Source organism: Schistocerca americana, chromosome 2 (genome assembly GCF_021461395.2).
Source record: "Schistocerca americana isolate TAMUIC-IGC-003095 chromosome 2, iqSchAmer2.1, whole genome shotgun sequence".
NCBI classification, from domain to species: domain Eukaryota; kingdom Metazoa; phylum Arthropoda; class Insecta; order Orthoptera; family Acrididae; genus Schistocerca; species Schistocerca americana.
Genome location: NC_060120.1, coordinates 522,156,809 through 522,171,222, shown reverse-complemented (window position 1 = coordinate 522,171,222; position 14,414 = coordinate 522,156,809). Strand labels below are relative to the sequence as shown.

Sequence of the window (14,414 nt, the reverse complement as noted above, 5' to 3'; positions counted from 1 at the left end):
AACCGGCAGCATCCACACAACAGTCTGCTGCACGTGTCTGAACCGAGCCAGCGGGCTGCCGCCGTGTCCCCCACCACAGGTCACACACCCTCCCACTGCTGCGAAATACTGACTTAGTACTCACGTTGTGTCATAGTATCTCCCTATTGTTGATCAAAATCATCATCTGCTAAAAGATGAGGCACTGCTGGTGGTGCGAGCGGAGAGAGATGGCCATTTTGTAACAGCTCATTCAGGGAAGAATTTCCCCAAATCACTCCAGGAAAATGCCGGGATGGTTCCTCTGAAAGGGCACGGCCGACTTCCTTCCCCATCCTTCCCTAATCCGATGAGACCGATGATCACGCTGTCTGGTCTCCTTCCCCAAACAACCAAACCAATCAGGGAAGAATGGAACGAGCTGGCCTAGCGGTGCAGCCTGCTACGCTGGAGGGAACCTCCGCGTCAGTCGCCATGGCGGATCTGTCCGGTCATCTAAGGGCCAGAGATCGATCGCAGTTCGATTGCATACACTTGCCGTCGCGCTACCTCAAGACACTGACTGCGCCACGTGGGCATGGCGACACCTGATGGCACGGACTGTCGCCGTGGACAGTGGTCATGACGTTTAGCTTATAACTGTAGTTTCTTCATAATACAGGTGTTCCAAAATAATGTAATCGAGACGCCCTGCTACACCCGCTTTCAGCCGGTAATTAAGTACCAAAGATTTAAGCTGTGTATTTAGGCTCCTGTAATGTTTGATCAAATAATAAAGTTGTATGTTCGAGAGTAACTGACAGTCACATATTCTGGTCCCTTTCCGCAATTTTAACTACCTCGTTTTTTTTATTTCCTTTACTGGCGTCAGTAACTTCCAGCCTTACTTGCCTGTGAGTGGCATCAGCAGCGCTTATCGATAAGTGCACTGTCGTACCATCTCTGGAGTGACCGATAGTATTTCCGGGTCGTCGTGTGTCTGACAGTGCAGTCGGGAAGCAGCAGTAGAGAAGTCGAGGGACGGAGCGCCAGGGAGGCCCCAACAGTCAGTGCTTGCCGACCGCTGGCGATACACATGAACTGTCCGACGGAGGAAGATTGGAGCGGGACGATCGTTGGTTGGTCGTTCGGTTGGTCGTCTCATCGGCCGACGTATATTTGGCCCTTTGAATACTTCCGGGCCTTTAGTCGGTTGGTAGACGTGGAGCAGCGAGGAATTCTCTACGGGACGTAGTTTGGCCGGGGGCACTGGCGGTGTCTATGCGGTGTCGGAGTGTGTGCGGCTGTTCCCATTGTTACGAGGCTCGTGGCTCAACGACCCTGGACACGAATGTTGAGTTTGGATTTAACCTGCAAGCAAGTCAAGACTGTTCACATTGTGTCGTTTGGAATTCGTTGTCGGCTGTTGGGATATTCCCGCGAGCAACGACGTGGTTTTCAAGTTGGAAAATTCTAGCCACCCTCCGGTGGAGTTTCATTGTATTTGGTTATTTGAATTGAAGTGCACCAGAGGAATCGTCTGCTTTGTGGCCGTTAACGTTCCGGTTACCTCCCCTGTCCGTTGACGTAAATTTCAGGCAGTGTAGTTTCCTCATTGTGTTGTGGTTGTCCAGCACGGTGTGTAGTTTGACAGTTCCATGCGTGGTTGGTTGTAGGCGCCAATATCTGCTCAGGTGAAGTGGCAGTTTTCTTGTCGGTCGGTCCGTTGACTGTCGGTCGGTTGGGGTGTCGTCGGATCGTGAATGGTTGGCCCAACTGCCTGTCTCACCTAAGCGAGCGTTAGTGTCTGAATTCCAGGCTTACCCTCTGAACATCTGAGCGCCCTTGGGCGTACTGCAGTTTTTTTGATTCGTTCTTGTTGTTTGTACCTGTATGGCTTCTAGCCGGTTTTTTTTTTTTAAATTAAGGTTGTTTTTGAACTTAAGTCATAAGACTCTTTAGGCCTTCAGCCTAATTTAAAGAACTGTTCCACGTAAGACCTTTGGAATTTTAAAGTTTTTAATGTTGTTGAATTTTAAGTGTTAGGCCTTCATCCTATTTTGAGTTTGAGTTGTTTTGCTCTTAAGGCCTTCAGCCTACATTAAAGAACTGTTTCACGTAAGGCCTTTGGTGTTTAAAAAATAGAAGATGACAGACAATAAATGGGATAAACACGAGTAGTGCACGGCTCAGTAATACTCTTTGAAACTGAATCTCTCTTCAATTAGAGGAGTACCCGTAAAATATTTGTGGTGCATCTTAAAGTCCAACCAAAGGTGGTAAATGTTCGAAATGGCCTTCTTCCACAGCAAAACGCCGTCGATAACGACTTACATCAGGGCAGCATGCCAACTGTACTCCCCCCCCCCCCCCCCCCCCCCCCCCGAATAGAATAGCATCACAGGCCTGCTCAGATTTCTCTTTAAGATTAGCCTGTGTTTGTGGTCTTGAAGTGTAAGTGTTCTTGAGAGTACCCAACAGACAGAAGTCTAGAGGGATTAAACCGGGAGAGCGGGCTGGGATCTACACACTCCCACTTCGTCCTATCCATGTGGCAGGGAATGTCAGCTTGAGAAATGTACTCACATCAGTGTGACAGTGAGGTAGCTCTCCATCCTGTTGAAAGTAATAATCTTCATTTTCAAGAAAGGCGTTAAGACCAGGAGTTATCATACGGAACATTTCTACGTAAAAGGCCCCTTTGACAGTGTTTTCAAAGAAGCAGATCCGATTAAACCCTCTAGAAGACAGACCACACCAGACGGATACTCCTGGTAGATTAGCATGCCTTTCGTCGGTTGCGTATGGATTCTCACTGGCCCAATATAGATAATTATGGCGGTTAACTGTGCAAAAACAGACATAATGTCTGATGCGATAGCAGCATCAGTGATTGTATAATGTTACTTATAATCCGTCTTGATTGCAAAAATTGTTTTTTATGCATATGACCGGTTTCGGTTCATTCCGAACCACCTTCAGATCTGATATTTCAGTTACAGGAGTAAACCGTCCAAATCCAGCAGCTTTCACACGTTGCGTCACTGAAATATCAGATCTGAAGATGGTTCTGAATGAACCGAAACCGGTCATATGAATAAAAAAAATTTGCAATCAAGATGGATTATAAGTAACATTATAGCCGTTAATTGTTGCATTAAGTTTATAGCTCGGTTCATCCGACCAGAGAATTAGATCATTGAAACGTTAATGTTCTGCACGTTTGCTAATGAATACTCGCAAAATTCACTTTCCCTATCGGTATCGGTATCATCCCCGTTAAGAGCATGGGAAAGTCTTGGAATGTAAAGCTTAGATTTCCGAGACCGCAGAATTCTATGAACACTCCTTTTTCAGACCCCAGTCCCACGAGAGCATTATCTCACAGATTTCTTAGGGGACTGTGTGTACGCATGAATTATTGCTTCAACTCTTTCGTGTCTGTAATCCTTACCCTTGTTGGTTCTGGTGTTCCAAAGTCAATTCTCCAATGACGTCGTATCTCACTCACATTTTTTTTTTTTTTTTCAGTAACACTCCAGTACCCACTTCCGTGATCCAGCTATACCGTCTTGGTTATTTACAATCCTGAAACAACATAAAACGTTGTTATGTTTTCGCCGCCTTCTGATTTATTACCTGCAGAAATTGTATTCCTACCTTTTATGAAAAAATTAAAGAGATATTCAATGTTAAAAACTGTTTACATTATTTTGGGACTCCCTCTATATTCATCGTCGCCGGCTGTTGTGACCGAGCGGTTCTAGGAGCTTCAGTCTGGAACCGCGCGACCGCTACGGTCGCAGGTTCGAATCCTGCCTCGGGCGTGGATGTGTGTGATGCCCTTAGTTAGGTTTAAGTAGTTCTAAGTTCTAGGGGACTGATGACCTCAGATGTTAAGTCCCATAGTGCTCAGAGCCATTTTTATATTCATCGTCACTGTGATCAACACAGTTATTTTCACAGTAAGTTCTGTCTTGTACAATCAGCTTGCGATTTAGTCCTAAATAAGGGCAGGCCAGACGATTTTTGTGTCCTCTTCACGCCCCCTATAAATCTCTTAGTGAAACTCACCGTCTTCCTAAAAGCGTGACGCAGACGTACGTATAAATCGATCGAGTAATTTTCTCTGTCGGCTTTGTGTTGGCGGATGGTCACCTTCAAGGCATAAAGAAATGTGCCTGTGATCCGGGCTGATGGTGTCATCCTTCCTGTGGTGCAATCGTCCTGCGGAAAGACTTCCGCCGCACTTGTCGTTATACTGTGGGCCCGTGCTCACAGCGACGCGGCCCACTCTGTGTTCCCGCCTCAGTCTCAACAGTCAGTGATGTATCCAGCAGGCCTGGCCACGACGCTGCTGGCGCTGCTGGCGAGAAATGTCACCTCCAGCCTCGACTGTGTCTGCAACGACATCGACTACGTCACCGACGGAATCTGTGATGGTGAAGGAGTGATCTGGAAGATTTACTGCGAAGGTTTCGGTGAGTACGGTCTCGTACAGTATCGATTCACGTTTCGTCATCGAACATACAGTCATAGCTACTCAGAGATGGTTTCACTTGCTAGTACTGAAGTAAAACATTCTCGGCTCAGCAGGAAAGAACTATTTTTATTAGGGGAATAGCTGCACGAGGTACTGGCGGAAGTAAAGCTGTGAGGACGGGCCGTGAGTCGTGCTTGGGTGGCTCAATAATGTAGGTCACCAGTAAAATGCAAGGTGCCATCTATGAAAACAATTGGCGGTCCGTTGACATTCTCCAACGCATGCGACTCCTAAGCAGTTATACATTCAGTATAGCGTACTATACGGACCAAATATTTACAGTCCCTAAGATGCAGGCCAAACACGTGATGAGACTCTCTAATAGATTTATCTGGCAAGAGCATCTGTTCAAAGTGAAATACACCACGCTGACGTCTTCCAGACAGGCTGGCGGACTCAATATGCCTGACATTAACGGAAAGCGTACTGCGTTATATATTAAACGAATCACCAACTTGTTGGACAAGGAACCTCTCAGCGTAACCAGTTGGCTCTTCCAAACCTTACAACCCACCGATTTGCACCCACCCATTGATGTACATTACAAACTACGACATGTGAAGCAGTTTTTTCTTGAAGTAAGCTATTTTGATGGACATTATATCACGCAGGATTTACCGACGACGCACCTGCTATTAAAAAGATGGACATCTCCAATAGTCCAGAATCCCACTGAACTTAAATGCCCGAGTGTTCATTGGAAGGCAGTTTGGGACAACATAAGTTTAACCGTCCACACTGCTGAGGTGGGGTCCACATGGTATAAAGTGGTAAACGATGTTATACCCACTAATGAAAGGTTGCATAGAATCGGCTTATGTGACAGTGATAAATGCGTCCGCTGTGGTCTAGTCGACACCTTACGCCATCACTTCACTTGTGGCGGCCATCCCATTAACTGGAAATGGGTGCAGCAGAGGCTGGGCCTGATTACCCGCAGCAGCCCAGCCAGCCACTGCACCGACATCCTGCTCTGGCCGGACACGAAACATTTTCCAGCTACCAAGAAAAACACCGTGATGTGGATGTTAGGACAATTTGTGACATATATCATCACCCACAATAGTGAAGATAATGTCATTAGTTTCGAGGCTGATATGAGAACGGCACTTTGGAAGATGAAACGTTACCCAAATTTCAGGACGATGTTTGGTAACATGTTAGACATACTGTTTGAAAAACAAGGCGTAGGGTAATTCCCCACGCCGGTAAGGACACAAACCACGTGCAAGACTACACAACGAACAAGGGGTTACACCTGTTCCTAGGACTGCTCCCGACTTCTCAATGGTGTTATTAACTTCATTTGACGTTTTCCTTAATTTATGTTGCCTGTGCATGTCTTTGTTATTTGTTTGTATGCTCCAAATGACTTTCTGTGAAGAATTTGGACGGTTGTGAATCAATCGACAGAACTGCAATTCTAATTCTGACAATTATATATATATATATATATATATATATATATATATATATATATTTCTCTTTCATATGTTTGCGTTTTCGTTCTATGTCTTTGTCTGGACTGAAGATGCTCTTCTCAGTTTAACATTTGTGTTCTGTTTTGTAAGCTTACAAATGGCACTATATGGTACTATATTGAAATGTGTTCTTCAGTCTATTGTAGGATACAATTCGCGTTGAAACAGTTCCTGTACTTCATTATTTTGTTTTTGTACTTTTGTGCTTATATGATTGTTTTAATAAAGAAAAAAAATATGGTACAGCACTTGCCCGTGAAAGGCAAAGGTCCCGAGTTCGAGTCTCGGTCCGGCACACAGTTTTGATCTGCCAGGAAGTTTCATCATGAAGTATGCTTTGAAAAATACCCGTCCATAGCTGTGATAACGTTTTTATTGAGTCCAAATCGTTTCCCATATGTGCGAGACTAGGTGGAAAGCAGAGGTTGCCAGACGTGACGGATATTTTTTTGAACATTGAGGCGTGTTCGCGGGGAGGTTGTGAAGTATCTTGTCATATTCGGGCCCTTTATATAGTGTATATAATTATGCGTTTCACATATTATGTAGATTCACACACTACAATACAGAGCAGCTGTAAATGGATGTAGCGAATACAAAGAGTGTGAAGTTCTTCCATTTGTAAATTAACTATATTTATTCATATGAGATGTGGGTTACTGTAACGTTGAAGTTGCATAACTAAAATAAAAGTACTTCGATGGAGTCCCTATTTTCGGTTAACAGTGATAACTACCCGCAATCCTATCAGAAGTAATGATAGTGCCATAGATTACGGGCGACATCTTCAGAAATAGCGGTAACCCGCAGTGGATAGGAAATGGTTTAAATGCTTGTTGAGGAGAACGACCGCCGAGATAACCTCATCTCGGCTCCTTTGTGAAAGATCGTACTTGTACGGGTCTGAGGTCACTCCTCGCGGCTAAGCGTCTGTTTCTTTACAGAGATATTAAGTCTCATTCTTTTTTTCTTAACTTCGCAGCAGAGGACTCTCACTGTCTGTTTTCTCACGCATTTACTCAAAAAGATTTCAGTCGGACTTGCCAATTATTATTCTATCCCTTCGTAAGGTAATCAGCTGGAAGAAAAGCTTTTGCGCGCCAGAAGGCCCTAAAGTTACTGACACATGAAATTACACTGAGGTGACAAAAATCATGGCATAGCGAAATGCACTTATACAGATGACGGTAGTACCACGTACACAAGGTGTAAAAGGACAGAGCATTGGCGAGGCTGTCGTTTGTAATCAGGTGATTCAAGTGAACACTTTTCCGACGTGATTATGCCCGCACGAAAGGAATTAACAGATGCTGGACGCGCAGTGATTGTTGAGCTTGATGCATCGGACATTTCATTTTTGAAATCGTTAAGGAATTCTGTATTTCGAGATCCATAGTGTCAAAAGGGTGTCGAGAATACCAACTTTCAGGGATTGCCTCTCACCACGGACAACGCAGTGGCCGACGGCCTTCACTTAACGTTCGAGAGCAGCGGTCTTTGCATAGAGGTTTCAGTAGAGTTTTCAGTGCTTAGAGTCAAGCAACACTACCTGATACAACTGCAGAAATCGATGTAGGACAAACGTACGACGAATGTATCCGTTAGGACAGTGCGGCGAAATTTGACGTTAGTGGGCTATGGCAGCAGACGATCACCGGTGTGTCTTTGCTAACAGCATGATACTGCTTGCAGTGCCTCTCCTGAGCTTGTGACCATAGGGTTTCCCCCTAAGTGATTCGAAACCCGTGGCCTGATCAGATGAGTCAGATTTCCGTTGGTAAGAGCTGACGGTAGGGTTCTAGTGCGGCGCTGACCCCACGAAGCCATGGACCCAGGTAGTCAACGAGACACTGTGCAAATTGATGGTGACTCTGTAATGGTGTGAGCTGTGTTTATATGGAATGCACGAGGTGCTCTGGTCCAAAGGAACCGATCAATGGTTGAAAATGACTATGTTTGGCTTTTTGGAGACCATTTGCAGCCAATTTTTATGGATGATGTTGCGCCATGTAACTGTCGATTTTTTGAAGAGCCTTCTGGACATTTCGAGCGAATGATGTTGCTAGCCAGAGTACACTATTGGAGGGTAGTCCTGTTAATAGGAAAAGCTAATCAGTAGAGTTACCATTTTTACAGGCTTTGACCATACGTTGTGTCTAATGGAAAAGGAAATCAGATATTGACTTTTTATAACCAACCAACTTAAATACTAAAATACTTAGATACAAAAGTACACACTTATTTATACTGAACATTTCACTTCAAGAAAATCTGTTTCTTACAGGAATTTACTTTTAAAAGCTATTACTCTCATTATTTATGACTATTTTATACACACAAAAATTTTAAATACAAAATATCATCAAGAAGTTGTTTAACGTAATAAACTATTTAGATATTATTTTACATATGTAAACGTAGGCTTCCGAGGCCGTTGTCACAGTCAATAAAATTCTTCACGGTTTGAGTCCGCAATGTCGTCTGTAAAATTCCGACGTTTCGGTGACTGTTGCAAGCCGCCTTCCTCAAACTGTATTGCAATACACCCTGAGGAAGATGCCTTGCAACAGTCGCCGGAACGCCGGAATTTTACAGATGACAATGCGGCCTCAAACCCTGAAGAAATTTATTGACAGTATTTTACATACATTACTTACATTCAATACAAATAACTTCAACCTCCAGTATATCGCATTTTATCATGTAGTACCAATAGGAAAAATTTTTAAAGCAACAAATTTAAAAAGTATAGATGAACTATAAACAAATAGTATAATACACAGTGTCAACCACATGAGTCATTCTGCTCCAAGCTATAAGATTCTCTTCATATTTATATGCAATGCCACCATTTTTAACAATTTTCGTGTTTTCTTTAATGCATTAAATTCCTGCGTTTTTCGACCCATACACCAACATATGGCTATTTGCGGTTGCTTTGGTTTGCATAATTACCGGCTTTCCAGAGGTTTTCTTTGCTTGTGTTAAGAATAAGGACAAGACCCATTGTCTCCATGACAGTAATCATGGGGCTGGAAAGGATAGCTACACATCTTTTGATACATGGCTGCCTTGACAGCACAGATTTGGGTAAATAATTGTATCTACGTGTCAAGCAGACGTAATTCATTACCTTAAACGACATAGTGTTCTAACACTATAACATAAAACATTATTTGCATAAATGTGATTAAGTTTCACCACGCTACGCAACTATCAATATGCACTTGCATAAATACCGATCAGCCTCTCCCATCCAATCTACAATTATTTTCCTCCATAACACTTTTCCGATTTTTGAGGTGAGTTATGTACAAAATATATGGATTTGTTCGTCAGCTTGGGACTCTTACCTGCTTGGATTTATAGATGTGTGGATAATCTCCATGTTTTATGTGCACTGTGATGTAGCACCATCAAAAATTCGTACTACGAACTACACTCTGCAGCATGTGTAGATGTCGAAGCGTTTACAACTCTAGCAACAGCTTCAGTTCTCACATCATTGCCCCTATACTTACTGCACTAAAATGCTTACTGATCACGTATGCTATTTGACTCTCACAGGCAAGGCACGTGACGTCTCTGTGTGTGTACGGTGCAGCTGGCGGTCTGAGACAGGCAGAGGACGTAGCACATCAACAGACGCTGCAGGCATGACGTCTTGCTGCTGTACAGCCTGTCCCTTTGTTCATTTACAGATATGCATCAAGATGTGGTGCTGATGTATATGTGGGCGCAAGACACACGCTATTCCAGTATTTGAGGTGATGCTCGCTAGATGGTGCAGCAAGCGACTGAGTAACTCAAGTAAAACCTTAATATCCTAATGAAATTTAAACGAAATACAGACTATAAATGTATTTGCAGCTGATTTATTAGCATCAGTACAGCTCATCTTATAACTGAACTAAAAGGGCTTTAACTGATATCAATATGACACGGCAATAAGAGCTTAATAAACTTATATGAAACAAGTGATCTAATTTTATGTAATGCCCTACCAAAGTGGTAATTCACAATGATTTGCTGGGCGCAGTTCGTGTCTTTGTTTAAGTGGCACACACGTTCTCATAATATAAAGAACATCATTATCAAATAAATTATGGACCATACATGAAATCAAAAAAAGGTAGACAATTATTCTCATAATGACGGTAACAAGTAATAACAACAGATTACTCAGCTATACAAGAGAAAAAAGATACGAAATAAGTGATACTGCAAAGGACATGAAAACACATTTTTAATGTATAAAACTGCATGTGGCTCAGTACCATGATACTAATATTCTCCACCACCAGGTTGACATTCCCGCTCTTAAGAGCAGAAACGTGCAGATTAAGTAATTATGTGCTATGAACATTGCACCAGTGAAATCAGTCCTCGTATGCGTCCAATTCAAGGTGTTAATATTACCCAAGGTCTAGGTTAAAACGGGTGTAAAATAGCAACCAGTGTGATAAAACTGTCTCCCTCAGACAAAGCGTGATAATTTATTTCTGTATGTCTGTATTGTTTGTAATGTGCATGTGTTTGAAAAGAATATGATGTAATTTTTGAAGGCTAGGTGTGAATGTAACGATACATCGATTACTGCCAACAATTTAACAGTAAATCCTAGTATAATTATATGATTAGTGTGCTTATCTGCTTTTCTCAATTTCCACAGGCATGATAAATGTACGAGTTTGTAGTATATACTAACTGCAGCTAGCAATAAGTTGTCGCTCAGGGCTTAGGTAGTAATGTTACCCAGGTCTCAGGTGCAGCAGGTAAATGACAGGAAACCAATATGAGTAAACTGCTGTTTACAATATACATCGGTATATATATATATATATATATATATATATATATATATATATATATATATATATGTATGTATGTATGTATGTATGTATACAGAGAACAGTTGTAAAGACGAGTCGTAGTTGTTGCCTAATGCCAAGTGGTAATGTTGCCAAGGTGTAGATTATAGCAGGTATAAGTTAGGAATTAAAATGATTAATCTGCCTATCTAGAACCGAGTATAATAACGTATTCCTGAATATCTGCATTGTACATCACGTACATGTGCCTGAAAAGATGTAGCAGCAGTTCAACCAGGTGTCAGTCTCAACATATGCCTTGGTTACTGGCTTATATTAAATATAAAATAACAGTATGAAAGTCCTGAGTATTCAAGTTGATTCCTGTTTGGTCCTATTTGATGCTGAAGACGTGATTTCAAGATATTGTCAGTTCTGAAGCCTACTGTGATATTACATTATTTAATGTAGTGCTCAGTTTCTTCAGATATAATCCCGCTGTAAGGCCTTGAAATGTATCTTTTACTTTCCTTTTTATAGTTTTTTCTAAAGAATTGTTTATTTTTACTTAATTTATTGACAACATTATCACACGTGTTTCTTTGTAATCGTTAATATTTGTTATCTATTTAAATATCAGAAGCTGCTTCAGAATCACATTTTGTGGCAATGGCACATTAAGTAACTGCTGTACCCTTGTGCAGCAATAAGACATCTTATATTGTACAGCATATTGTACAGAATTTATGATGGTGTGTGTACATATTAGTTTGTGATAAATACTGAATATGTGTTATACCTTTAGTAAGCTCTTATTATCATTTTATCTTCAGTTATGTCATTTCATTATCAGTTATTATCAGTCAGAGCTCTGGTCGTTCAATTTTTTAAGATGGACTGTACTGGTGAATTTTAAATATATTTATATCCTGTTTTTCATTTAAATTTCATTAGAATATTAAAATTTTACATAAGTTACACAGTCGTCTGCTAGCACCGTCTAGACATCATCGCCTCAAGCAGCTCATCAAAGGTAGCAGCCATCAGACATGTCATTACTGCAGTTGTGGCAACTCATGTTTAGGTGATGTGTATTTCAAATACTGTGTTTCTTGAGCATTGTAATGACCATCAGCTGCAATACTATACTCATATGGCATGTTGTAATAACGTACTTTACGATAGTCTCCTCTATAAGATAACACAAATAGCGATTAAACTGTGTCAGTTACTAAGTTTTAAAGCATAACGTCTTAAGTAAGATGATAACTGTTACATGTACATCTTCATTCTAGTGGATAGTTCTGAGTTTTGTCAATATGTTCCCTCATTTTCACTGCCTCTTTCTTACCTTAACAGACGTTTTTCAGTTTTATGACCTTCGTTGTACTTGATTTGTCATGAACGATATAAAGTTTTTTCACCTACACATAATGTATGGATGTTGCCTCTTTTACAAAAGATTTTAAAGATGTGTTGAGCTGTTGTGGTAATTACAATATCAAGAATATTTTTATGGTACGCATCTTGTTATATGCATTGAACTTTGCTATAGCTTTGTGTGAAATTTCGTATTTTGGATCTGTAATTTGGTTTGTATAAGCTGTTTATGTTGCTGTATTCATTTCGGCAATTTTAAATCTTAGATGTGAAGATGACTTTTGTGCAGCAGAAACTGTTAATCTATATAAAAAGTTATTTGTTATCTTAACGTCAAGGACTTTCAACCCTTAATATAAAAAAAGTCTTATATTTGTTGCATAACATATTGGAAAGTCGAAGTACCTCAAACAGAATTCACTTCCCCGTGGTAACAATTATAGATCCTGGAAAACTTGGTTCATACGGAAAAAGACTGAAGTTTCCTGCACATGTTGTGCGATGGACCACGGTTCAAGGCAATCAGAGGGAGTCAATATTGACTTACAAGTAAATTATAACTAATGATCACAGAAATAGTTATTAAATGGAGTGCTATCAAATTGTTCATGAAATGATTTTTTTAAATGGCCGACTTAGCATGGATAGAGAGTCCTCCAACATACGTAGAAGTAACCACGGAGAATTAGTTTGGCACTCTTAATATTTGTGTTTTGTGTTAATTACCTAGCAGAAACTTTTAACACAAACCTCAAGTTGTGGAGGTGTCTATATCGAAGTGCTACATGAAAAAGCTGCAGATGCTGATACGATTTGAGACTGGTGTCTAGAGGGACAACTTGGATGGAAAGTTCATAAATAAAAAATTCGGCAGGTCACAAATCGGAACATGTCAGCTCGTAGAAATTGTTGGGTATAACAATTTGTGGAGATATGATGTGGTACTGTCACACTGGAATAATAGCTGGAGAAGCAAGTACTAGACTATGGTCCGTTAGTAGAAAACTGGAAAAGGAATCAGTGTATACATGCGGATGAGAATAAAACGGTTGTTACTCGAGTGTATAGGATCATTATCAAATGTGACTATCTGGCGACATCAAACATACACACAAGAGGGCAAAACGGATGGTCATAGGCTTCTTTCAGGGTGTCATGGGAATCTTGCAGAAGCAATACTGCAGAAGATGGAGATCAGCTACACCACAAGAGACTACGAAGTATCAAGATCAGTACTAAGTGAGGATTCTGTGATTAAACTAGAGCCACCTACGCATCATTCGCTTAGGCACCACGAAGACAAGGTTAGACTAATTACCTCATGGCCAGAGTAACTTAGGAAGTCATTCTTCCAGTGCACCTGTACACAGTTCTGCCATCTCTGACATCAGCTGTGGCTCTAAACTGGCTGGTCGTCTAGTCGAACAGTGCTTGGATGTGAGGGGAGGATATGTCGTTCAGTGCTACCTCAGCTCTGTCTCAGAGGTCAGTGGCTGCTGACTGGTGGCTTGCCAGTCTCTCAGCAACCTGCGACAAAATGTTTACAGTGGCTGGCAGAACTGGGGAAAATCCTGATCAGGGGAAACTTCTAAGCTCTGTATCCACCGTATTGAAGAATGGCGTGACAGCATGGGCACCATGTAGTCTTGAACTTATTTGTGCAAATATAATGCCTGACTCGAACATATGGCAGAGTCATCGGCTTGAGAAGTCGGAAGTGGAGTGAAGACTGTCCAAATTAACGGATATGAAATATGTGTCAGATGGCACACTGTAGTACGACGCTAGGTGCTGGGCGTGCATGACAGTGGCGAATTCAACCTGACAACCTTCTCTCTCCTTGGAGCGTCAACACAGGGAAACGTCCGTCGTGATGCTGAAGTCAGAACAGGGACTCGTGTGGAAAGACGACGTGTTTAACCTTTCAGAAGGTCGTCGTGCAGCACACCATTACTGGCGATCCTTTCTCTGTGTCCGCGTTGAGGGTACCCACCACCACGGTCGCCGTGCTGACGGTCAGCTGAAACACTGATCGTTTTCCCGTGGAAACATGTGGTGCACTTGACGCCATGTTGACGTTTATTCATTTCATGCTGTTGTGATTTTAATAGTTGATAGTGTTGATGTAACTAGAACTTGAGTGGCTGCCTAGCTGGGATGTTAGCAGATATTTACATAAGCCACTTAGAACAAACATTTTTCAAGGTTAACAGTCACATAAACAACCAACTCATCTACTAC

General features: G+C 41.7%; 1 protein-coding gene across 1 annotated transcript in view; it reads left to right on the top strand.

Moving 5' to 3' along the window:
- The first annotated feature begins 4,271 nt into the window (after positions 1 to 4,271).
- The window catches only part of LOC124595304, a 103,051-nt gene continuing 92,908 nt past the window's right edge, over positions 4,272 to 14,414 (top strand). The window contains exon 1 of the mRNA XM_047133991.1: positions 4,272 to 4,439. Within this exon, the coding sequence (XP_046989947.1) occupies positions 4,286 to 4,439 (154 nt within the window). The 5' untranslated portion in view covers positions 4,272 to 4,285. The remainder of the gene's footprint in view (positions 4,440 to 14,414) is intronic.